The 27,079-nt window shown below is 35.5% G+C and overlaps 2 protein-coding genes across 3 annotated transcripts in view; both read right to left on the reverse strand.

Annotated features, from left to right (window-relative positions):
- Positions 1 to 27,079, reverse strand: part of LOC126754446 (probable nuclear hormone receptor HR3) — an 82,894-nt gene that overhangs the window by 45,571 nt on the left and 10,244 nt on the right. The window lies entirely within an intron of this gene.
- On the reverse strand, positions 841 to 15,848 carry LOC126754447 (myb-like protein M). The gene is made up of 2 exons (XM_050466413.1): positions 15,714 to 15,848; positions 841 to 1,734 (listed from the first exon to the last, which is right to left on the reverse strand). Exon 2 carries the CDS (start codon positions 1,468 to 1,470, stop codon positions 853 to 855), a length of 618 nt encoding a protein of 205 aa, XP_050322370.1. The 5' UTR covers positions 1,471 to 1,734; positions 15,714 to 15,848; the 3' UTR covers positions 841 to 852.

Below are 27,079 nucleotides of genomic sequence, written 5' to 3' on the forward strand. Positions count from 1 at the left end.
GCTTGTATATGAGTTAAACGTTGTTGTTAATTTTGCTGTTGTTGTTGCTGTTGCTTTTACTGCTTTTCGTATATATATTTGTTAATGTTTATTTTTTTTTATGAAAAGGTACTATTTGCTGGTTATTTACTAAGTAATGGTTCTTCAATTTCAACTTATATATATTGTATATATATTATATATATATATATATATATATATGTACTTGCATGTATTTGTATATATAGTTTATATATGTGTGTAGATTATTAACTTTATATTTAACTATTATTTCTTTTTATGCTAAGACACTTGTTCGAACAATTAGCGAATTGTTTGAAACAAACAATTTTCAAACAATTTCCAACAAACGGTAAAAAAATGCCAACTCAAATCGTTTCGTAATCAGCTTTTCCCCAATAGTTTATGCATTCAACAAAACACTCGCTGCACGCTACTCATACGTAGTTGCTTTTGTTGTTGTTTGTGTCCGTCGACTTATACGCGCATGTAAATTAAATTATAAAATCATTAATATTTTTTTAAATCATCAAAATTTTTTTTTATAAAAATCGTTTCTTTTTTTATACAAAAATCATTAAATTTAGCTTTGCGCTTTTGTTGTGTTGAACATCGTCTCAAAGCCAACAACAAAGCGTTTAATAGTTTTTTTCGAATTTCTTTTTTGATTGCTCCGCTCTCAGCAGCACACACACACACCCATACACTTTAACACTTGCGTGTGTGTGGTTGTGTTTGGCGTCTAAGTGCCAACTCGCGCAGCAGTTTGCGGAATTTCTTTTGTAGAAATTTCTGAATTTTATTTCCTCTTTGGATTTTGTGAAATTTCTTTTCCCTTCAAGCGCGCTGCTGTTACTGTTGGCCGCTGCTGGTGCAGACTTTGCGTGCGATTTTCATTTGATTTTGCAACAATTTCAAGTGGTTCGAATGTGTATTGCTGTTGTTTTTGTTGTTACGGTTGCTGATGTTATTACATTTGGCGTTGTTCAGCTGCTGCTGTTGGAAATATTGTAAATGCGTTTGTTGTTGCTGTTGTTGTTGCTGACGATGACCAGCACTATGCGTGTAATTGGTGATTTTTTGGCTTTTGTTATTGTTGCTGCAGCTGTTTTTGTTGTTACAGTTGCTGCTGCTACTTTGACTACCGCTCACGACACCGCTGTTGTTGCTGTTGTTACTGCTATTGCTGCTATTGTTGCTATAGGTTTTGTGTATGTTATTATTATTATTGTTGTTGTTGTTGGTACGATTATTAGTATTACACTTTAACACTTTCACTGCGTTGTTTTGCTGTTGTTGCTGCTGTTGCTTTTGTTGCTGGTCACTATCATTATTATTGTTGCTGTGTCGCTGCTGCTGTTGTTGTTGTTGTTGTTGACTATGATTTCTCTTCTTCTGATGATCCCTTTGGTTCCAAATTAAGATTTCCAAAAATACGAAAATTTCACGACAATTTATTCCGGAAGACATTTGGAATTTATTTTATACAATTGCGGCGACGAGTCCATTTCAACTTTTATGGTTGTTGTAGTTGTTGTTTTTTTATTTATTTTTGCATTTGTTGTTTATTACTATTGTTGCGTTTTTTTATTTTAAATATTACACTTTTGCTGTTGTTGTTGCACACAATTTGTGGTTTTTGTTCTGCGTTGCCAGAGATTCATATATAAACGTTGTTGTTGTTGTTTTTAATTAATAAATTTACTTTTACGCCGCAATTTGTTGGTGAGGTCGCTTTTTGTTAATGAAGAAATTTTTCAATAAAATTATTTGTGGTTTTGTCAAGCGATTTTGTTTAGTAGTGTTGTTGGTTGGATTATTCGAAAAGTGTATAAGGGGTATGGATTGTTCGTTTATAAAATAACAAGCAATATTTTACATTTTAGCTAAATTGACTAGAAGTTAACGGTACGCGATTGTCTGTTGGCTGGTCAAGTGTTGAAGGTAAAATGGACGCGTGTGAGAAGGATTGTTCACGCATGTGAAATGAGAATAGCTATGGATGCATATGTATATATGTATATATATATATGTACGTACATATATGCTTGTATTTTTGTATAATCTGGATAACCAGTTCAGCATACCTCCATATTTGAGAGCTCATACATATAGTGGGCCTCACAATTATTCAGGCCGAAATTGAACTTCGTGCCAAGAGGCTTAAAGCACTGATGTTAGAGGCTGCTATATACATTAGTGTTGATAAACAAAACACAATATGTTTTTTTTCTAAAAAAGTCGCTCCAATATGCGTTCTTAATTGTAAAGGAAGGTCCTGTGACTTGCAGCTTTCCTATTTTTTCTTATTATAGATACTTGTAAGATAGAAAAACGCAAACCTCGCTTCCAACTACTTTAAAAAATTCAACGCTTTCAAAAATGGTCTACCTTTATGTTTTCATTAATCTGCCCGCTTAAAATATATTTATGGTTGAAGCTTGAATATTTTAAATAAAATTTTTCTCTTATGATATTTATAACTCAATGAAAAAATAACTTTCAATTGCAAAACTTGGTTTGTAGCAAATTTCCTTTCTCCACAAAAAATGTGTCTCATAATTAAAAAAAAGTCCCCAGCGCTCATGATTAGATTTTTTGGCTTCCCCGAGCGTTCGTTCGGCCTTAGTAAATCGAAAAAAAACTATCCCAGCTGTTCAAACATTGCCTCTAGAGAACGAAGCCTGCTAGATTTTAAGCCTAGACTAGCAAATTTACAAAACTCATAAGTTTTTTGCAATTCCTAAAACCAGCTAGAACAAGTTCAATGTTATCAGTCACTGTTTATATGCCTCAATGCGCTTGAGGGATGCTGCTTTTTTATCAATTGATGAGCAAATATTGGAGCCGGTTTGTTTATTGTTGGAGTTCCTAGCACACATTAATGTCATAGATATGAAAACATGTATATCCAACAGCACAACCAGCATTGTTGTTGCTATCGCTTACTCTGAGTACAAAGCATGATAAGCGAAGGCGTACACGAAAGTTACATACATATGTATATACACACGAGTAAGTAAATATCTATAGATATACATAGATATATGTATGTGGATGCATAACATGTGAATGAATGCATTACAGCTATGAAAAAAATAAAAATATCCACCTACATATACATACATACATGCAAGCTTCAAGTCGGCCAAATCGCCTTACTATATGCTTCAACTATCAAAAACTGCCAACAAACATTTGCCGCTTGTTGTGGGTGTGTTAGCATATGCATTTATAATGAGTACACGCACTCCCTTATATGCATATATACATACGCTTTCATGTACAGAAATATATAAATCCACACGGCACTTATTTGTGTTTATACATACATACATATATGTATATGAATTTCTATGAATGTTTATGTGCGGCTTGGTGCATGTATGGGTTGCTTGGCAGCGAAAAATCGATAAATAAACGATTGTGGGTGCTTCCGCGTATCACGTGCATATTGCTTCAGTACATATGTACATACATGCATATATACATACATATGTATATATGTATACACAAAACGTGAATTTTTGTTTGATATATATATTTTGCTATAGATTTTGATTACAATAACTAAGAGTTGGAATTAAGTCAGAAAATATTAATAATAGAAAAAAATATTTTAGAAAAATTTATAAAAAAAAAATATTTAGATATATGTACATGTGGACATACATATATAAATAAAATAAAAAAACTCAATAAAATAACTTAACAATAAAAAATTTTTAAAGACAAAATAAAAAAAATCTAAATAGAGAATTAAAAAAAAATTAAATAAAAAATAATAAATGTATTTTAAAAAAATACAACAAAAAACAAAAAAAAAATATTTCAATATTACAAAAAGAAAATAAAAAGTATTAAAAAACATATTTGATACAAATTTATAAAATATACATATGTATGAATATAAATAAAATTAAGAAAAAATAAAAATAAATTAAAAATAAAATTATTAAAAAGATATAGATATTAAAAAAAATATTATAAAAAATATATTAAAAAAAATTAAAAAAAGGAAAAAATTGTAAAAAAAATAAAGAGAAATAATAACAAAATATATTTTAAAAACATCAAAAAAATTTACATTTGTATAAAAAGAAATATAAAAAATAAAACAATATTTTTAAAAAAAATTTCAATGCTAAAAAATGATATTAAAAAATATGCTCCTAATTATTTTCTTTTAAATTTGTTTTAATTATAAAACTAATTATGTATATACATAAATAAAAAAAATACAAAATAAAAACAAATGAAAAACAAAAATATTTTTAACAAATTATTAAAAACAAACTTTTAATAAATAAAGAAAAAATAATAATTAAAAAATCTATTTTAAAAATATCAAAAAATATATGTATATAAAAAACATTAAAAAAAATTAGAAAATAATTTTAAAAAATGTTCAATGTTAAAAAATTTAAAAAAAATATGTACTTAATTATTTTTTCAACAAACTGAATTTATTTTTATAACAAGATCTAAAACTATTCCCTAACTTTGGTTACTGCTCAAGTGAAGGCGAGTTTAATGTAATTAATTTTTGTCGAAAACGCGTTACCAAGTGAATGGTAACGTCGGCCCATAAACAAAATTTTCAGAAACTGTGATCCATTTAAATGCTTTATTTTTGAAAAAATTTAAAATTTTTACACCGAGAGGGGGTTCATAAGGTCTAACCCACTAATAAACCAATAAATCCAATAAACTTTGTAAAAGATTTCAGGGTTTAGAGAGAGAATATAGTCTAATAATCTTCGTAGAAACCAATTGCAAGCTCCTTTTTAAGAAAATGTGTACATACATACATAAGTATGCATATTTTTGGAAATCCAACTTCTATAATACACTGCTTACATACCCCTGGAAATGCAATAAATTTAACTCACAGCTCATAATTAAAATAATAAGCAAAAGCCACATTTATACGCGTATTTCCATTTCCATTTAAAGCAGAGGTGTTGATGGCTTTTGGTAATTTAAGAGCGCTATTTCCTACAGATATTTAAAGATATTTCATTAAATATTAAAGCTTGCTGTAAGTAGACACACATACACACATACAAATGTATACAAAATAATTTAATTCAATGAATCACTGCTGACCCAACAAAAATGGCTTGATATGCCTGCAGTGTGTGAATGTGGAATCTCTGCAACATACAACAAAAAAAGCACACACAACAACAGCAGCGGCAACAGTAAAAAAACGAGGAAGCCAACACACACACTCACACACAAACAACGTGAATGGAAATATACAGAGAAAAAGAACAGGAAAACAGCAACAATGCACATAGCACAACAGCAGGGGCCCAAAAGTTCTATGACCTAAAGCTCCATTCGGCGTTGGTGACAGCGCACAGAAGAGCAAAACAACAGGCCAAACGCGGGCATAAGCACAGATACAGGCATAAAAAGAAATGCACAAATACAAACATATAAAAAACACACACACTTACATACTAGATATTGAGTTTCATACATACATACATATTCATTTATATATAACTGTGTTTGTATATACATATGTAAACGTATATATGTAAAAATGTGTATATATAGCGCAAGTATAGATATGTATGAATGTATGTATGTACGTAACGGTGTATATGTACGACAGTATGTACTAAATGTTTCGAATATGTAACCATAGTGAGGTATCCAAAGGCGGCCAGAATACCGGTATCTAACCGAATATAAACATGTTTACACTGTTGTCTAACAAGCACTTTACATATACACACACATACCTAAGTGTGTATACTACAGAAAAATTTGTACATACATATGTATGTATGCGCATACTTGTTGGTAAGTGCGATTGGCACGCTACCACCAGCTGGAGCTGGAGTGCCGTGGAATGGGTGGAATACATACATACGTCACCATGATTTGAGCCGCCAGCGTACGGAGAACGGCGCACAGCAATTCAAGCGACTCTAGGGCAGCCAACTGAACTGAATAATCATAGAGGCAGAGCTAAACAGTTATTTCTTTAAATGTCTGCAAGTAACATAGATATGTGTGTGTGTGTGTGCAACGCCATCGTCAGCAAGTTACAGTTACAACAGCGAGCCGCTAGAACATCATCACTAACAGCAACGGCAACAACAGCAGTAAGAGTAACAACAGTTGCAATACTAACAACAACAATCGACCCAACGAATCATAACATTACATTAACGCGACACGAACGAAGCCAACAGTGCAGTCGACTGCGCTGCTAATTGCTGCCAGCAGCGCTGCTCGGAAATTGTGCCAACAGCAATTGTCGGAGAAATTGACTTCGTCGCGCGACTAACTGCAAATGGAATGATTATAATGTGGAATATAAAAATATAACCATGCACCAAAGTGCATATGCATGAGTGTCAGTGTGTACATATGTATGCATAGATGTGTGTAAGTATGTCTCTGTAAGTTTGTGTGCGCGAAAGATAGGCTTAAAACTGGCGAGCAGCATAAAAAATTGAATGAAATTATTTATGCAAATGCAACCGCCAACAGCGACAGTCTGCAGCAGCAAGCAAGCGGCCTACAAGTACCAAAAAAGCCTAACAGCACATCCCAAATAGGTGAAAAAAGAGCGCAGCAAACTGCAGGACCGACGGCAATCGCAGTGTTATTCGCCGGTAAATTGCATGCGACATGCCTCGTTACATATGCACACCTTGTATTGTAGAAATGTATGCAATTTGGTGGAAATTTTGTGGTGCAGCTTCTGGATGCGTTTGTTTCGGGCCACACACGTTGGTTTAATTAGGCGGTGATTTGGCGGTGCAAAGTCAAATATTAATAGCTCATTGTCATCAGAGTTTTGGAAAATTATTTCAATGCATACATACGTACATACATTTTTAATAACATAGAAGGGCATAAAAATATCTTTTATTTCATTTTGTTCGGTCAGTTTGTATGCCACCAACTTGCTATACGCGTCCGATCTGAACAATTTCTTCAGAGATTGCGGCATTGCTTTAAACAAAAATCTTTGGCAAATTTCGTGAAGACATCTTTTCAAAAGAAAAAGCTCTCCATTCATGCTTTTGATTCCGATCGTTCAGTTTGTATGGCAGCTATGTGCTATATTGATCTAATATGGGCGGTTTCGAAAAATTAGCAGCTTCTTGGCGAGAAAAGGACGTTAGTGAAATTTCAGATTGATATCTAAAATTTTGAGCGACTAGTTCGCGTCTATACAGATCTATGGGGTCTTCGACGGTTTTTTTAGGTATTAGAAACTTCGTGCCAAACTCATTATGACGGGTTTAGTACCAAATTAAATAAATTCTTTGCAAACCGATAGCGATGGAGAACATAACCGTAAAGCAGACGAAATACTGTTTTTGCTTTCATTTTGAATATCATATTTTCCACAAAAATGTTTTCTACAAGAGTTTTGTTCAAAACTTAACGGACGTACAAACATATTTACAATTCTTGGTGTTGATCAAGCTTCCTCTCACGAGACACAACACTTAATAATGCCTATGGTATTTTCAATCTTCTATTGGAACCATCTAAACCACTGACTTCAACTCTGCAAGCGATTCTAACCTTAAGAAAAATGCCTAAATTTTCGCATAGTAAATAATTCGGCAATGCAGATAAAGTTTATAAACAACAAAACAATTGTACTATATTACAATATACATAATTGTATAATTTTCCCACACTTCTCATATCAACAAACTTTTGCATGGCTTCCGATTTTGATTTCTAATGACTGAGCGTTGCATATGTACATACATACATACATATGTATATAGTTTATCAGCATACAGATAAGCATGCCGATAGTTCGTGAATAGTCAGAGCAATGCTGTTAATGCAACCGAGGCAGACAATCAGTCAGTCTAGGATTGAGCAAACAATCGCAAACATTCGCCCACAAGCAATCGACCCAAACCCGGCGTTCACCACACAAGCACCGCGCTCGGCTCACCCAACTACCCCATTAACACCCCACAAACCATTCACACATTCACCGAATTCCAATTCACAGTTTTCATATCCACCGCCTCCTCGCGACTCGCTCGCAAGCTCGCTCAGCATGACACTCTCCTCCGCCACCAAACACTTCGCACCGCTCTGTGCTAAGTTTGCTGCTGTTCGCGTTTGTAGTCAACACAAATAACTTTGACGGAGACGTCAGAAAATGGCTATATGATGATGATGACGACGACAACGACGATGACTACAACTACTACGCCGTTAGCGACGACGGCGACGACGACGACAGCGTCGTACAGAACACTAGATTGCTTGGCTAGCCGTCGTGTCGTTGACGCCGAAAAAGACCAATGACCTATGCTAGAAGAGGTATGTTTGTTCGTACGGTACTCGTATACTGTTACTATTACAACAACAAACATTTCATTTCTCCATTTCTTTCTCTTGTTCTTCTTGTGCTTTGTGAAAAAATGCTTATTCTATGAGCGCACACACCAACACACACACACACACACACGCCACATGTACATGTGTTTGTAGGTGTGTTTGCTTGCACTAAAGTGTTTCTTATTCTGCCTGCTGGGTAGGCTACACAGCTTTTGTTCTACGAACAGTACGAAACACACAGAGAGAGCGGCGGTGTAAGCATGAAATGAGTTTGGGGATAGTTTTGGTATGTGCAGCGCTATGCGGAGTGTGCATTGGAGTGTGTTTGCTCAGCCCTTGTATTGAAAATGATGGAATTTTTTAGAGACACACTAGTTCAAAATTAAATATAAGTCATTGAGTCAAAAATTAAAGTTTTGTATAATTTTTTGGCAAGTGGAAGGGTTTTTACTTTAATTATGAAGTAGTTTTCAAATGTGTGCTAGTTTAAAAACTTAATTTTTTGAAAGCGCGACCGTTTCGAATTCGAGCTTTTAAGTCAAAAAATGTATCGTAGCCAGGAACATAATGAAAATATCCTTCACGCTTGCATTTCCATTGCATAAAAGAGTATAAAAAGAATTTTATCTTGAGTTTGATTACTTGAAGTATATGGCAGCTACATATGTATGTACTTATGTATATGCGATAGTGGACCGATCCAAAACATTTCTTCGCAAATTTTACCGTTGCTTTGAACAACGAACGAATTTCCAACAGTTTGTAGGGCAGCTATAAGCTAAAGTTGTCCGATCCAAAACATTTCTTCGGAGATTGTGCCGTTGCTTTGAATAATTATACATGCCAAATTTCGTGAAGATAGCTCATCAAATAAAAAAGTTTTCCATACAAAGATTTGATTCTATTCGATCAGTTTGTAGGGCAGCTATATGCTATAGTAGTCCGATATCGGCGATTCCGACAAATGAACAGTTTCTTGGGCTAAAAAATAAATGTACAAAATGTCAGAACGATAACTCAAAACGAATGAATGACCGGTTCCCGGTTATAGCTGTTCAGGGTACAAGAATTCAATAATTCGATTTAAAAGTATAGACTTTGAGGGCTCCGTCTTTAAGCAGCTAGTCAAGGTGTTAAAAAGCTTTTTGGTTTCAAAATAGTAAAACATAAGCAACTGCGTACTCAAACTCTTCGCTAGTCTATACGGTCCTCATTACTACATAGCTAAACTACTGGACTAGTACCAACCCATAATAGCCTAATATTCCGTTTGCCGAAATTTATGCGCTCACACCATATGGTCTCTCAATACTGAGGGCATAGTATTTATCGCCTGTGTGTAGTGTTTAATCTGTCTGTTGGTCTTCGTAGACGTTTACCAAACTTTTGACTTTTTCGAAAATTGGACAGCGACGCTGTTGTTGTTTTTGGCGTGGAACTGATTGCTGCGCGGTTGGGTTCGCTTGCTATCAGCGCTTACAATTAGTTATGTTTGCTGACAAAATACACTTACATATATGTACATATACACGCACACGCCCATACAAGCGTTCACAAAAAGCCAAAAGCCCATAAAAAATAAAATAGAAACAGCAACAACAACATGACAGGGGAGCGCTTTTAATAGTTTGCTTCGTTGCATTGTAATCTGCTGCCGCTGGTGGTTGTTCTTTTTATTGTTTGCTTTTTCGGTTTTTTTCTGATTTTTGCTTTTTGAAGACTTTGCTCGCTCGAAAAGAAAGCATGCATGTGTGTTTGTATGTATGTTCGCATGTGCATGCGTGAGTGTGTGCACTCAATCATAGAAAGCTGCAGAGAATCATTTGTCCTATGCAAGTTTCTTCGCATATTGGCTATTTCAGCTCGCTTGCCTATTTCCTTGCTTGGCTGCTTGGCTGCTTTGCTGCGGCACAAAGCGTTGCACTGTTCATATACAAACACACACACATACATATATACATATATTGCAAACATACACGTCTGTATTGCATGCTGTCTGCGAATGGCTGCGTGTTAGTGCAGAGTAAAGATGCGCTTTTAATTGTTCAGGAATTCATTGCAAATGTAGGCCAAATAGTTACTCACTCGCAAATGAGGGGATGATAGCTGCTGCATGCATTTTGACATACGAGTATACTTATGTATGTATATGTTTGTATATACATATGTATATACATATCTATATACTTAGATGTTTGTATGTATTTTATATATACATAAGTATATTCTAATACATGCTAGTAAATTTGGGTTTTATGTGCATTGTGGATTTCATTTATTTATGTACATACATATGTATGATATCATAATGTTTTTATGTGTATATGTTTGTATGTATTTATGTGAGTTTGTAGGCATTTGCAGAGGTCATGTAATTCGGTGGTGGCTTTTTACAATTTTCGTTTTGAAAAAAATTAATAATTGCGGCTTAACTGTGTGATGTCGATTAATAAAATTGATTATTGCTACGTTTATACTTTAGATCTCGTCATAGAGATTATTTGAATATTTTATGTTACGTTGGAAATTCATAAAGTAATGCAACTTCGAAAAAAATACTTACTAAATAAAAAAATTTTATTTTCATTGAAGACAATATATTTGAAAAGGGAGTTTATTACTTTTTTTTAATATGATTTATGTTAGGACAATGGTTGTGACTTTTTAAAGATTGTATGAGCTATTCAGATTAAGAAGGAATTTGGCGAAGCTTGGAAAACTTAACGCTATTGACCAAAAAAGTCACAGTCAAAGAAAGTACTATTGAGAATGTTAAAAAAGTATATAAAAGCATTCCTACTTTTAATCGCTGTATGTTTGTAATTTTTTACTGAATATCTTAATATCGTGAAAACAAATGATATATTTTTTTACTATTAAATACATTTTTAATTTTTTTACACTACAACGGCCCATTAAATTTTTTTATTATGCTTAACCACCTTTCAAAAATTGGAAAAGTGGTTTCGGCGTAATGTGCCCAGACGGAGACAGAATATCCTAATCCACGGCTCTCAATGCTCTAACTTAAGGGGTTACATAGGTTTACGGATATCAAAAAATCGAACTTTTTATTGTCTTATTAAAGTCTACAACACCTCTAGAATACTATCCCAAAGTTGAAGTGATCCGAGTAATGGTTTCGGAGATATAGCCTTGAGAACTTGTGCGCTCGAGGCTAGCTGGGCTAAGAGCCGTCTTTAAAAACGTTTTTCTCGAAACTGTGTTTTTGAAGTCGGTTAGCAAGATTTCTTGAGAACTACTCAACAGATCTTCGCGAAATTTTACACAGGTCTGTGAGATACAAATCTTAAAGGCTTGGACAAAAGATTTTTTTCGATTACAACTATTCGAAAAACAAACGTAGCGTAATTTTCACTTAAATTTAAATTTTTTTGTAAAAAGCTCTGCCAAAAATCAAATTTTTAGTTTTTTTACTTCGTCCATATTCTAAGTTCAGGTTTTATTAAGTTAAACACGTATTTTTTCACTTTAGTTGATCCTGTAAAAAATTATCCTGCCAAAGCGGGGGCATCTTTTTTCCGAGGGGTCACCGGAAATGGCGTCGCAATGGCCGAGGTTAAAATATTTTTTTTTTTTCAAAAATTTCAGAATTCCTTTGTTAATAGTCTATGTTTGTAACAATAAAAAACTCTAATAAAATATTTCATTTTTATATGAGAAAAAGATTGTTGAAAGAAGGCTGTTTTTTACCCGAGGAAACTTATGTAACCCCTTATGACTTTCAACTAATTTTTTTTTACTTTTAAACATCTTTAAAAAATTGGAAAAGTGAAAACCGTAGTGTTCACGGAACCGGATGAGACGGGATATATTCCATGGCTCTCAATGCACTAACTTAAGAGACATTGGACAGCTTGGGTGGAAAAAATTAAGTATTTTGCCAAATCTACTGAGTCGCTGAATAAGGCTTAATTTGGCTATTCCAGGAACACAATGTGCCTAATGATGGCCTAACTGTGGTCTTCTATGCTCATGCGCTGCTGCGTCTATCTTTTCAACAAAACAATTTAGTTTTTTAGTTTTCTTAATTTTATCAAATAAAAAATTAATATTGAAAACAATTAAAATTTAAAAGGTTTTGAAGACTTTTTTCTCGTCATATCTGTTTTATCATTTTATAACTCTAGAAATTTAGGACACATCCAAACATTCCTACGGATAAAAACCTTTAGGATGAACAATTGTTAATCAAATATTTATATTTAAATAATTGAAGAAATAAAGAGAAGGGAATAAAACACTATTAAAATAATATACAGAAGGCGTTCGGAAAATTAATATAGAACTTGATTTATTAGGGAGATTTATGATAACAAGCTAATTTCTAGCCTTATTCAGACTTATAGTCAAGACTTAGACGACACCTCAATTTAGTTTCTGTTATTAGAATAAAATAAATAAAACTTTTGCTTTTAAGAAAATATGTATGTATATGTCTGACGAACATTTGGAAAGCAGATATGAGTGACTAAAAAATATTTCTAAAGTTGCAGCTGATTTGAATTTAATATTATTATTGACTTTTATGCAAAACTTGATAAAATAATATTTAATATTATTATTCAAAACTTGATCAAATGGTTATCATAGACTACTAAGGAAGTGCTACAAATATTTTATTGTTTTTTTTTTGTTCTATGCATTTTTTCTGACTACTTAAAGAGTTGTAGCGAATATAAGTGAATTCTATAAATTGAAAATTTCTAACAAACTTCATGTTTAAGCGTAAATGAAAATATACAAATCACTATGAAAACTTTACATGTGAATAACGCAAAAATAAATTACTTCTCATAACCACGTCTTTATATGGTAGCTTGTTAATAGCTTGTTAGTACAAAGTGCATATCTACATATCGTCACCTAAAATGCAAACAACGCATCATCAAAAACATCGAAATTCAGTTTTTCATTGCTTACGATTCACTACATCATATTACATACATATTTATGTATATATAGCACAAAATATTCAGCTCCCGCTGTCAGATATAATCGATATATAACCAATATATAACCATTTTATAACCAAAACTCAAATTTTACTTTAATATGGGTGGTTTCTATTACATCGCTTTTCCTGCGGATATAAACTTATGAAAAGTGATTTCACGTTATTTTGCATTTTAAGTGACGATATGTACATAGGCACAGATTTAGGAAACAACGCAGCCAACAGACAATTCAACAACATCTTTGACAAACTCAGATAAATTACATATGCAATCGCATATCAATATTGCAATTAGACAATTTCGAAAAAAAATATTTTTTTTCAACAAATTTGCTTATTATTTAATTTTTTCCAAAGCAGTTTTAGGATTTTTCCTCAAACAATAGATTTTGTAACGCAAAACAAATATTTGTGGGGAATTTTAGCTTATCAATATTTCGGCTAAAAATATAATTTTGTGTCCGAAAAGAAATACTAGTTTTTCATATTTTATATAAACAGTTAGCTGTCCAAATTGTTCCAAATTTCGCTATTTTGCCAAACATTGCATTTTTGTTAATAAAATTTTGTCTTTTCCAGAAAATTTCGCCTTCGCTACGCGTTTGCAATTTTGCGACAATTTGGATTACGATTTGCATGTACGAGGGGTAGCACTGGGGTGTGGGAAGGTTGGGGGTAAGTAGGCACCTCTTTCATAATTCACTCCCCGGGAAATTTATTTTGCTTCGCTTTTTTATTTATATAACTTTTTTCTAGCCACACATACATATGTATGTGTGTGTTTATGTTGTATGCATAGGCTTGCTCCGCTCAACGCCCAACTACTACCACCACACAGCTGTAATACTCAAACGCATATCCATCGCCATGCAACGTACTCGACTAGCGCGCTTCATTAGCGGCTTTGCGGCGCTTCATTGGATCGAAATATCTGGCTGGCTTTTCAACTGTCTTCTTAATGATTAAATTCACACAATTTTGCACTGAGATAAGCACTGCACTTTGCATGCTGTTTTGTTTTCGCTTGGATTTCGGCACACATGTAAATATTTTGGTTTCAATGGGTGTTTGCTTATTTCAATATTTACGCAGAAGAAGAAATATGTAGGTTTTTACTGATATGCTTTCCATTTTTTTTTTTCAAAAATCATATTTTATGCACAGAATTATTATTATTTTTTTTTTGTTTTGGAGACGCACACGCGTGGCTATTTACTTGATTTTAGATTATTTTTCATATTTTTCTTTGCATATTTTTTCATTTTCGTTTTGAACTCATATTTTTATTTAAAAAATCTGCACATTTTTTCTTCAATTTTTGCCATTCACAGTTTTTCGCCTCCTCCTAGTTTTTTGCTGAACGTTCGCCAGCAGCAGCAGCACGACACTGCTGTTGTTGGCCATTGAAATTGTCTGTGCGTTTGTTCGTTCACTCGCTCACTGCAGCGCTATGTTGCTGCTTCCTGTTTCGGAAATTACGTCACTTCCGTCACTGCAGCGTTTCTGTTTCTATTCTAACGTTGCGTTGTTGTTGTTGCCACCGCTGCTGCTAACTGCTGCAATGCAGCTTGTGCAGTCCGAATGCATTGCACGAGTGTTTGTCTGCGCGCGCGCGTGTGTGTGTGTTGACGTGTGCATCTGTGTGTTGGTGCGTTGCGAACGATGTGTGCCGACACGACTACGACTACGACAACAACGACGGCGACTTCGTGCGCGTTGTTTGCAGGCGCGACGCAGCAGGAAAGCCGGGCAGCTGGTCGCTGGTTGGGTTGCGGTGGGCGGCTGGGCGCTTGGCTGACAGCAAGTGCTGCTTTGCAGGCTCCTGCATCGAGCGACCGGCCTAAATGCACCAGCCGGCAAGGTGGCGCATTGCGCAAGCGGTATGCGGCATAAACAGCGCGGGTTGTGCGGAGCGGGGAGGGAGAGAGTTGGGGTGGCGCTGTAGACGCAAGGATGCAGGCACCAACGACGAGCCACGTCTGTAAGCCAACGACCGTCCAACGACCCTGCGACCGACTGACCGACCAAACGACCGACCGTAGGCGTTCAACTAACCGTTCGCTTGCCGCTTTAAGACAATTTACAGATTTTGTAAGTTTTCAATTGCAAAACGCATCCGCGTTAGCGCACAGAGTTACTTTAATGTGTATGGCGTTCAGCGCGTATCCGTACCGAAGTCCGTGGGCGATTTTTTTTTTTTAAATTATATGCCGTAACAGAGGTGTAAGAGCAATAACGGTTATTAGTTGCAGTTGCACACAGGACACACACTGTCCGAGCGTCACTAGAAAACACAACACTTTGCACTTTTATTTACTTTCTTATTAAAAACTATGCAATTAAATAATTTTTTGTGAATTCTTGTTTTTGTTTTCTCTGCTTGCAATACCTAGAGTATCCATGTACGTGAAATTGTAACGAAAATTATTGTAAAAAATTCTTTTAAAGTCGAATGTGTAGAATTATCGAATGGAGTACATCAAGTGGAGATTTTGATGATTATGATGTTGTTGATGTTGTACGCAACGCGAGGCAACGCAACATATCCGCGATACGTTCAATGCGAAGTGTAGCCAAAGACTGCCTCAAAATGTTATCGAGTTCGTTGTATTCCATCATCGTCAACGCTCCACATTGCCGCGCGCGCGGACTTTACAACAACAAGCGCCAACGAGCAAAAGACCCACCAACAACAGAGCGGCGAATGAAGTCGCTGCCAACGTTGTGGCAGTGGCAGTAGCGGCAACTGCGCAGCGCCCAAACATACAAACACAAACATACACACACACACACATACTCATATGTACGAAATGTACGTAACTAATTTACAACAACTAGTGTTGGCTGCGCTGCCAACAAAAGCGCAGCAAAAGAAGAGCCAAAGCAGCCAAAGTAGCAACCGGGAAGAGCTACAAACCCACACACACAGCCACACATACTCACCGAAATTCATTTGGCTACGCAATGCTCTGGATAGTTTGGTTGGCATAGCGAGCGCGGGGCGGCGTGCTGGCGGCAGGCGGTAGCCAATGCTGTAGTTGCTGAGCAAATGAACGGTACTAAAGCTATATAAGCATATGCCAACCACACACACACACAAGTGAGCAGTAACAGTGCACGAGTGGTGGTGCGGCGCAGACGTTGGCGACGGCAGCAATCGGGAAAAGCGCGAGAAGCAACGGGCATACCGGGATAGCGCTGCCGACTTTGCGCTATGCGGTGACGTGGTGGGGCGCACTCATACAGACAAACAACTACATACACACTCGCACACATACATGTACATACATATGTACATTTACATAAAAGAGCTTGTGCAGCCGAAATACGTAGCAAAGGCAATATTTACAAGTGACTACACAGCCAAGAGCAGCGCCACAACATTGCGATTGCTGATAGTTTCGCCTGTTCGCCTGCGTTGAGTGGATATTTGTGTCTCTGTGCCGCTATGTTTGCCTCTTTGCTTTCGCCGATCATTCGTTGCTTGGCCGCTGCTTGAATAGTTGTGTTGGTATTGTTGGTGGTGGAGCAGCGCGCTGCCGCGTTGGCTGAGAGCTTGCGGAGCGCACTTGTGCGCTGGTGTTAGTGTAATGCTTACTACTCTCATTCATTCATGACTGTGCGCTCTTTCATTACATGGCTCTCTTTGTTTGCTGTCGCAAGAGCATGCAAGCTGTAAAGCGTTTCGGAACAGCTGTTTGCAAAGTGCGCTTTTAATGCTGATGGAAGGCATATGTACATAAATGCATTTATGTATGTATGTGAACGATAAGCTGTGGTGGCGGAAGCATGTAGTCCTATAAGTAAGTTTGTCTACGACATACATACATACATACATTTGTACATAGGGAATTTGATTCATATGTTGAAAAAGTTATGGATTTAACCCAAACATAATTAGATGACATCGGGTATACATAGATACTTATGTATGTATGAATGTATACATATGTATGTATCTATGTATTTAGTCTTGACGAAAAAAAAATAAGTATGTACGAATATATTTTGCTGATTATAATGCATAAAAAGGTATAATACCTACCAATATAAGTTGGGGAATCAAACAGTAATGAGTCTATAGACATGAAAGTATACTTGTACATATTCAGGGTTGCAAGTTGGCTGACTGCAAGATTAACATTCCTTTAGTCTTAAGCACGAATACCAAATTTTGTTTCACCGATTTGTTAGAGTGCTCACATAAGTATGTATGTATGTACATAATTTAAATAGGTGAAGTTGAATTTTAGTGCAAGTAGTAAATGGATGGACGTGGTAGGAATGAGGAGGCCGGTCAAGCACAAGAAAATCAGAAATCAGACGCTATTTTATTATTAAAAACATGGTGTCTCGTATTCCGATACTGGTACTGATGATGTACTTACTATATGTGTTATACTTACATAAAAAGTGATAATATGGTTTAGAAGAACTGGGTTCGATCATGAACTACGTTAACAAAACTCATAAAAGAAGACATGCTAATAGAATTGAAAGACCAAGCAGACTATAGAGTCAAAACGTTCCGAAACGAACCGACTTAGAGGTAGTGGGAGTAAGATGCCTGTATACATCTGCCTGTATCTTCCTCTAATAAGCTCTTTCCAAAGCATATAAAGCGATGCGGCTGTTATCTTTTCTTTATTGGCGTAGACATCGCCTACGCGGTTATAACTGAAGTCTAGATAGACGAAGTTGCACGACTATGTCCCTCATAAGCCCATATGTTGCAAAAAATAGAAGATAGAAACAATTGTGACAAAAAAGGTCACAACGTTGGCAAACTACTTTCAAAGGACAGTGGACCCACAGTCTAATGCCGGACATCCATACATAGATACATAGACAACATGTGGATTATATAATATCTAGGGGTATTTTTAACATCTTCTCATTTTCCACACCTAATAAATTTGTTTTATTCCTAATGTCTTTCGGAAACCGAAGCTAGCCAAACGAATGCTTAATCTCTAAGAAAATATAAGTATAATTTGTATTTTTAAATAATTTTTTTTGCACTTACTTGCATATATTTCAAGATAATTTTTGCTGAAACGGCAATCTAAATAATCCGTTATCCTGTTTTGTGTATCTTTTTTGTATTCCCAACTACCGAAAATATAAGCAAGGTGTTTTAAGGGCACTCAACGAACATACTAATTTTCTGGAGTTTCCAACTATTTTCTCTCTAAAACGTAAGAATGGCAAAAATGGGATATCCACTGCTGCTGGATCAATACAAAAAAATGCGAAAATGCTAACCATACAATCAGTGGTGGCAAACTCTCTAAAGAACCAAAAAGTAGTGAAACTACCCACATCTTTAACTACCTGGATAGTAAATACATATAAGGAACTTGAGAATATACAAAATCTGGGGAAATAAGTAAAAGTAAGAGAGCGGCACTCAAATAGCTCTCTTATTCCTGCGAGCTCAAGAAGCCAAAGCTGCGCTTGGGGTAGGCAAAGTTAAGTTCGGGTGGTCTATACTGGGGAATACTCTCCTATTTGCCTTTACGTTAGGTGTTTCCACCTGGGGCACATGTCGTGCCAATGCTACAACCCCGTTGACAGGTCGTCCCTATACACACATTATGGAACGTGGTGCGAAGTCATGCATGGAGCTCGTCAGTTCGGAACATAGAGGAGATTTATATAATGTCTAATCTCTCTCACGGAGTAATACTTAAACTATTGGAGCCGTGGGATAGTCTTGAATTATGAATACGTTTAGCGAATTAAACTTCCGCACTCCGACTTTCAATGCTTCACCCTACTTAAAAAAGTCAACATGGAAATCTGAATTTCCAACTCATCCAAATGCAGCTGTTTTAGAAGGAACCTCTGCAGAGTCCATTACGCTGTTAGTACTTACTCTATAACTTCTACAAAGTATCTAGAAGACTTGGACATAGTAGTTTTCAATGCTCCCAATTTCACCCTTCCCAAAAAACAAAACTACTCTTGATGATTTGACGGACGAAATTTCGACGATACTCATGTGACATTCTTTGATAAATGTGAAGCTATACGAAACTTCAGGCTGAATTATAACATAACCGGGATTTTTCAACAGATTAGCCATTAGTCAGATCGAATCATAGAGGGAATGTAAATTATTTGTCATTCCCCTGAAGCACGTAGTCCGGTACCTAATATGATTTAAGATTAGGTTAGGTTTAGTGGATTGAAGTTCTGGCTCTAGACTTTCAATGCCTAGTCATAAATATTGACAAATTTATGGGCAAATCTGCATACATATACAAAAATCAATACACGCATATGAAAACATAAATGGAACACTCATACATATGTATATTGTATATGAACAATAAGTATAAAACTTCAAAGAATGCTAACCAAGTTCATTTTGACATGTGACTTCTTTACGCGCAATGGTTAGCATATACGCACATATGCTGATATATACATATATGTATATAAATAAATATGTATTTTTGTGAGTGCATTTGTATCTGCAAGGCCTGCTCGCCAGCTTGCCCCTTCAAAACTTCAAGTTGACGTCGGCCGAAATTGTTCCATTTTTATTTCGCTATGCGCTGCGTTTGAAAGTGAATTTAGCGATTTTGTCTTCATCTGCCTTAGCTTCTTACGCCGCACTCACTGCGCCTGCCATGCGATTTGCACCAATTTTAATAGATTGCCATCGCAAACGTTTGGCAGCGAACGCATCTGCACTGACCCATCCTATTGCCCTACATTTGCGGACAAGTCGTTAAGCATGCACAAGCGCAGACACACACACACATACCTTTAAATATGGCTTTGTGTTTGTGCATGCCAAAGCATAAAATATACATATGCATATGCATGTATGTACATATGTATATGCATAAATCTATGAATGTGCGAATTGTGCACTGAGGACACACAAACATACAAATGCACATACTTACTTTCGCAAATAACTCTGAGCTTAAGCTGCCATAGAGTCGTTAAAAAATTGCATGCACATTGTGTGCGTACCTACACACACTCACATACATTCACATATGTATGTTCGTATGTTTGAGAAGTTTTATGACACAATGCGATGCAAACGCGAACGCATGCGAACACAAAGTTGCATTTATGTGGTTGCCTTTATGTACTTAGTTGTATGTACATATATATGTACATACCTTTACATATGTACATACATACATACCTATAAATTTGTACATACATACATGAGGCATGCAAATGCATTTGTGTGGACTTTAGCTTGCGTATTTACATGTATATATGTATTTGTAAGTATGTTTTACACACTTTAATGGCATGTCATTTCGCACATTTCGAATTTGTTTTGTTGTTTTTACTGCTTCTTTACTTCGCTTATTCCTTTGCTACCGCAATAGATGGCCAAAAGGCAAAATTTTGAAGAATTGTCAACCTGTTGTCAGCGATTGCATTTTATACATATGTACATATGTATATGTATATATGTACATACATATATTTCGGGGATTTACCATACACAATGTCATTTGAAGTTACTATTCGGTGAGTACAAAATCGTTAATGATAACCTTTAGCACGAAAATGATTTATTGTATTCGATTTTGTTTCATAAGTTTTTATTCAAGTGCACTCATATATATACAACGGCATATGTGTGTATGTACAAGTAAAAATTCCATCGAAAGAGTTGCAACATTTCTCTATAGTAATTATCACACGACCTGGATTACGATTGGTTTTGATTTGATTAGGTCACCGGCATTTATTAATTGAAGGATTGATATTGCTCTGGGTAACCAAAAAGACATAGATAATTTGCTCTATCTTAAATGAAAAAATTATCTACACCTCCAAAAACCATCGTTTGTGTGTATTTTTAAGAGCATTTTTTCTCAAAATAGCATTTTTCGAATATGCTTAAATGGTTTATCGTAGATATATGTGCGATCTCTATCACATTTCCTTCTCCTATTTTCCATACAATCATCTATCCTTCCAAAACTCATCAAAGTTTCGGGTAGCATTCAGAAACGAGAAAATTCAGCAAATTTTTATTTTTGTTTTCAGGCTTAGATCATTGTTTTAGGTTTCATCATTATAGACACATACTAAATAAACAAATGGATTACATCAAAATTCTGGCAGTAAAAAGTAGGAGAATATTAATATATTGATTTTACTCTTTTACTCCATTCCATATTATGTTAGGAATTATGATGGTTTCCGCGATGAAAATCTTATTTCGACTTTTTGGTACAACAATTGCTAAACACGGATTACTTCAAAATGAAAAAACAACCTGAGTTCATTATAACAGAATATCTTAAGGTATGAGATTTGAGATTGTTCAACCTAAGCTTTGCGAAACATGTGCAGTCCTCAAGAAATTTCTTCGATAATTCTACCCTGCCTTCTTCCAGACAACTTCGAAAATTAACATCTTCAATTTGATCCCAGATGATATTTCTTACTCAGAAGCAATTTGACGCAATTAATAATGTTCCTAAGCACTTCTAAGGAGTTTTGATTGAAAAGAATGCAGAGATGCTTTCACAATTTTTTTTCAGTCCTGACTACCATCATCTGAGTCGCGGTCGGTCAATGCAAACTTTATACACTTCAGCCTTATGATTACATCTTTCTCGCCCATATCCTATAAGGGGACAGCACCAACATTCAACACCTTTGCTGACTTATGACATGTTTTCAGCCATGAAAAGTTTTGGGTTGTCCCAAAAATGCGCAAAAAATACTAAAACTTTGTTCATAATTTTAAAATTCTCAATTTATTCTTCTTGGTGCATTATCGTGGTGCAAAAACCGAGAGTTTTCGGTCCATAATTCCGGCTTCTTTTTACGAATAGCTTCGCGCAAACCACGCATAACACTCTAAAAGTATTCCTTGTTGACAATTTGGCCGGCTGGAAGGAATTCTGAGTGCATCATATCTCGATGATCGAAGAAAACTGTCAGAGTTTCGTCTTGCTTTGAGTGGTTTTTCGTCCTCCGCTCACCTTTGACACGATATTCAACCGTTCGATCGTCTGCTTCTGGATCGTAAGCACAGATCCAAGACTCATCGTCAATAATAATATGTTTCATGACATCCTAGTAGTCGGAAAGCATTGTTTCACAGCTTTCACTTTTCTTAGGCTCAAATGATCTTTGAAAATAGTTTTCACTGATTCTTCCGATATTCCAACGATGTCAGTAAGATTTCTGACTATTAACTAAATGTTGAATCTTAAGCACCAATTCCTTTATTTTATTTACGTGTTCAGCTTATTTTGATGGCCGTCCTGGACGTGGTTAGTCGTTTCGCTTTCTCGACCCTTTTTTTCATTTGAATAAATTGTACCAATCATAAACACTTGTTCGGGACAAACAATTACCACCGAGGCCTTTTCAACCTTCAGAACTTTTCTGTGCCAGAAATTTGATTCCGCACACAAAATTTAAGGGAACTTATTGGTTGAATAACTTCCCTCGTCGTAAAAATCGACTTCGGGAAGACAAGCACACAGTAAACACTAATGATCATTTTGATGTGATATTTGACGCAGATGTCACTTATGGTTATACCAACCTAGAAAAAATATTTCGACGAATGGGTTTTCGCGCGAAATTTAAATTAAAAAGTCTTGCTATTTTTTGCCAATAGAAGATACGTACTTGTATGTATATAAATGATAGCCGTGACGAGCTGAGAGGATTTAGCAATATCGATCTGCTCTTCAGTTTATCTGTATTTTATTTTTATTTATTTTAAGATATGGATCTGAAATGTCGCAAGTGCTTCTTTTTTTCCAAGAAGTTGCTCATTTGCCGGAACCGCCGATATCGGATCACTATAACATATAGCTGCCATACAGACTGAAAGAGCGGAATTAAGTGATAGTATGGGCAACTTTTTCATTTGAAGGGATATCTTCACGAAATTCGCCATGAGTTATTATCCAAAGAAATGTTGCAATCTCCGAAGAAATTGCGCAGGTCAGATTATTATAGCAAATAGCTGCCATACAAAGTGATCGATGAAGTTCTTAAATGGAAACATTTTTATTTAGCTTTAGCTCCGGTACAGCCGAAAGTAATTTTTTAATTTGTCTTTTTTTCATAGTTAACGATAGATCTCATCGACAGACAGAGCGTAGACATATGGCGCAGTTAACAGATTGCTCATATGATTATTGCCCAAATAAACATTTTTTATGGTAATTTAAGAAAAGGGAGTTGTAATTTTGCGCATAAAATTTTTTTAAATAACTGTTCATCAATAAATCAGATAAAGATGTTGCCAACTTCACTAAATAGCGCAATAAAAAACATCATACTATTGACTTGCGAGATAATTAAATCGCTTTGTATTGGCGTGTTGTCACATAAATATCAATCCCAATAATCTCTCCGATTACAACAATGTTTTAGGATATATATGTATGTATGTATGTATGGAAAGATGTGTGCAATCTGAGAGGCGTCTGCCCTTGAAATTAACATTTTTTTTGCGGACAAACCAATTAAAGACCTGTTCGAACGGGCTAAAATGGATTGAGTAATCAATTTTCTGGTCAAATGTGCAAATGTGTGTGTATATAAGTCAGTTTGGAATTTGTGCAAAATATATAGTAATCTGCATTTTTGCAAAATTTGCAAGCATTAATTTTGCAACGTTGTGCAATGCTGGCGCTGTTTCCATTTCATGCTTTTTTCTACACTTTAGTTGAAACAATTATGTTAAACAACGACGAAACAGCAAAATGAAATGCATGAAACACAACTAATATGTCCGCCAAATAAGTTAAAAAATTTAAATAATTGTGGCTAAAAGTTGAGTTTGAAAACTAAAACAAGAAAATAAAATTAATATGCTGCTGAAATATGTACACATACATATGTACGTATTGGAAAAATCACCGCCAATAATAAACAAATAACTAGCTAACTAACAATTTGAAAGATTGAAAAAGCTTTTGAATAAATTTTGCATATAAAATATTACGAAAGCGTCGCGCACGGACAATCACACAGCGCTTATGTATATGCACACGGCTGTGTGAGTGTTTGTGCGCACACCTTTGCAAAATTAGCCAGCAGGCGATTACAACAATTTGGCGCGCTTAGATGGCTCGTTTTCGTTTATTGGCTCAGCTTTGCTGGGCTGAAGCGAGCGTCAGTAGCTTTCGAAGCGCTTCGAGCGGCCAATATAATAATATTAATAATAATCGACTTGCATATACAAATAAATAAAGACAAACACACACACATACACATATATCACATGATAGCTGCATATATTACATATAATAAATATATATACTTATGTGCGGCGTTCAAATATATGCATAGGAAAATAACTGATTTACAATAGACAACAACCACCAACCAGCACCGAAAAGCAAACACGCTAAAAAGTGATAGTGTGCAGATACTTTTGTAATCGCTTGGAAATTGTGCAACACTGTTGCGTTCAAAGACTAAAAGCCAAAACCAAGTCCAACGACCATGTTCAGGGCCACAACTAGCAGCAGCATTGGCTACAGCCACAACACAACACAATGGCAGCACAACAACACAACGCAGCGAGCAGCAGCCAGCAGCTAGCAGCTAATAGCCACCTCTAACGCTAATATGGCCAAAGGTGAATTGTAAATCCCAGCAAAAAGCCAACAGATAAGCGTACACACACACACGTACGTGTGTTGGCAAGTGTATTGCTAGCCTTACAGCGAACTAATCAAACCGAATGGAATCGAAAATCCTCCGCTTGTGGTCGCAAAACGATCAAAAAATCGTGAAATTTTGCAAAGTTCGAATAATAATGAAAATATTCATAAGCTTGTTTGTGTGTGTGTGTGTATGGTTGTGTGTAAGCTGTGCTGTGCAGTGCTGTAGCACGCGTGCGCCGTATGGTACAATTGCACTTTAGTAGCAGCAACTAATTATGGCTATGAAATGCTTGTGTGCGCCAATTCGCGTTGGTTCGTTGGTGGCTCGTTGTTGTTGCTTTGCTGGCTTTTCGGCGTATGCGCAGGCGCCCAGCGCTGTGTTAACAATTCAAAGTGCAGTGGTGCAGTGGCTGCGATATGCTTAATTTGTGGTTTTTTCTTCTATAATTATTAAAAAATTTTGAAACATCTGGCAACCCTTATCGAAAGTATTTTGAAAATAATTATTTTTAAAATCAGCTTAGTTAAGTGTTTCAGTTAATATTTCGTTTATTTTGTAAACAGAACGTAAAAATATAATAGAATGAAATTTTTTAACAGGTGGCAACCCAACTCAAAAATATTCATACATATGATCAAAATAATTATTTTTAAAACCAGTTTAAATTCTATACCTTTATTTTGTATAGAAACCTATTTGAAGGAAAAATTTTTGACAGGTGGCTACCCAACTCAAAATAATTTTTTAAGTGTAAGATCTCTTAAGCCTATTATGTTTGTAACTCATATGGTAATTAATTTAATTTAAGTTTAATTGAATTATGTAAATGTATGAATAGGTGGCAACATTCTCCAAGAAAACATTTTTCTATAAGTTTCTTCAGATATTGTATAAAAATATAGCAACAGTGAATGAACTACAGACATACATATGTACATATGTATGTATAGTACCTTATTAAACTATGTCGTAGTTCATATACTCACTTTAGTTTGAACAGATTGTTTTGGATCTGCGATGTCTGCAGGTGGATGTGTATAAGGCGGAAAATTTAAAATCGCTGTATCGAGTATAACATATTCGGAATAAAGTCTGCTAGAAAAACGAACGGAGGTACTCTCCCGATTTTATTTAGTTTAGACATAAGGACACACGGCTATTAAAAAGAGACATTATCTGCTACATACGGTATAAAGTCTTCCGGAAGTTCGTAGAACTAATATCGACCCGATTTTACCAATTTTTATCCCAAGAGGAGGATACACTTCTCCAGACTGTTGAATGGTAGTGAAAGCATAACTTCAGAGGACAATGAACTCGATAACCTAATCGATGACGATAGAGTATGTAGACGTTTCATTTCCCGATCATGAAGAAGTTCAAAGTATAATAAAACGGCGGTGACTGATGGATTGACAGCCGAGCTTTTCAAATACGGCGATGAAGAATTGATAAAGAGCTTGCATCAGCTTCTTTGTCCTACGCCTATAAGGCGAAGAGACATACAAGTGCGCTTTGACTTTTAATAATATCTTTCTCAGATTGTACGATATTTTCGGTAAAGGACTTGAACAGTTATGTACTGATATCAAAAAATTTAAGACGTGAAATGGCGAATCTTAGGGTAGTATTTTTACTAAGTTTTATTCCTATAAGGTTACTGGTGCTTGATTTACTATATACATTTTATGGCAAGTAGCCGTGGTTGTGGTCGGATTTTTCCCATATTCACAGTGTGAGATAATAAGAAGGTAAGCGGTGCCACGCTCATTGTCAAATTTTTACACCGATCTCTGGTAAGCTCTTAGCAACATTTTGGCTGCGAAAGCTAATGCTTGCGACAGTTGATACAGTCGACAGTCGTCCGTTATTTCCATTAAATGCAATATGTTAAATAAAAGACGAGTTTTATAACAAAATACCACACGACAATTTTTTTTTAACAAATATTAAGCGATATGAACTTCTTATTGTCAAAAACAGCTGTTTTGTTAATCACCAAAGGCAGTCACTGTCTAGATCAGTGAATATATTAGATGTAATCTAATCACAAAAGCACAAAGATTGTTCGCTTATATTAGACAAATAAATGAGGACTGCACCGCGACCTAAGGTCTA

This window comes from Bactrocera neohumeralis, chromosome 4 (assembly GCF_024586455.1).
Source record: "Bactrocera neohumeralis isolate Rockhampton chromosome 4, APGP_CSIRO_Bneo_wtdbg2-racon-allhic-juicebox.fasta_v2, whole genome shotgun sequence".
NCBI classification, from domain to species: Eukaryota; Metazoa; Arthropoda; class Insecta; order Diptera; family Tephritidae; genus Bactrocera; species Bactrocera neohumeralis.

Excerpts from the sequence above, each read along its gene's own strand:
- LOC126754447 (XM_050466413.1), bottom strand. The coding sequence starts at position 1,470 with ATGTCTTCCGGAATAAATTGTCGTGAAATTTTCGTATTTTTGGAAATC.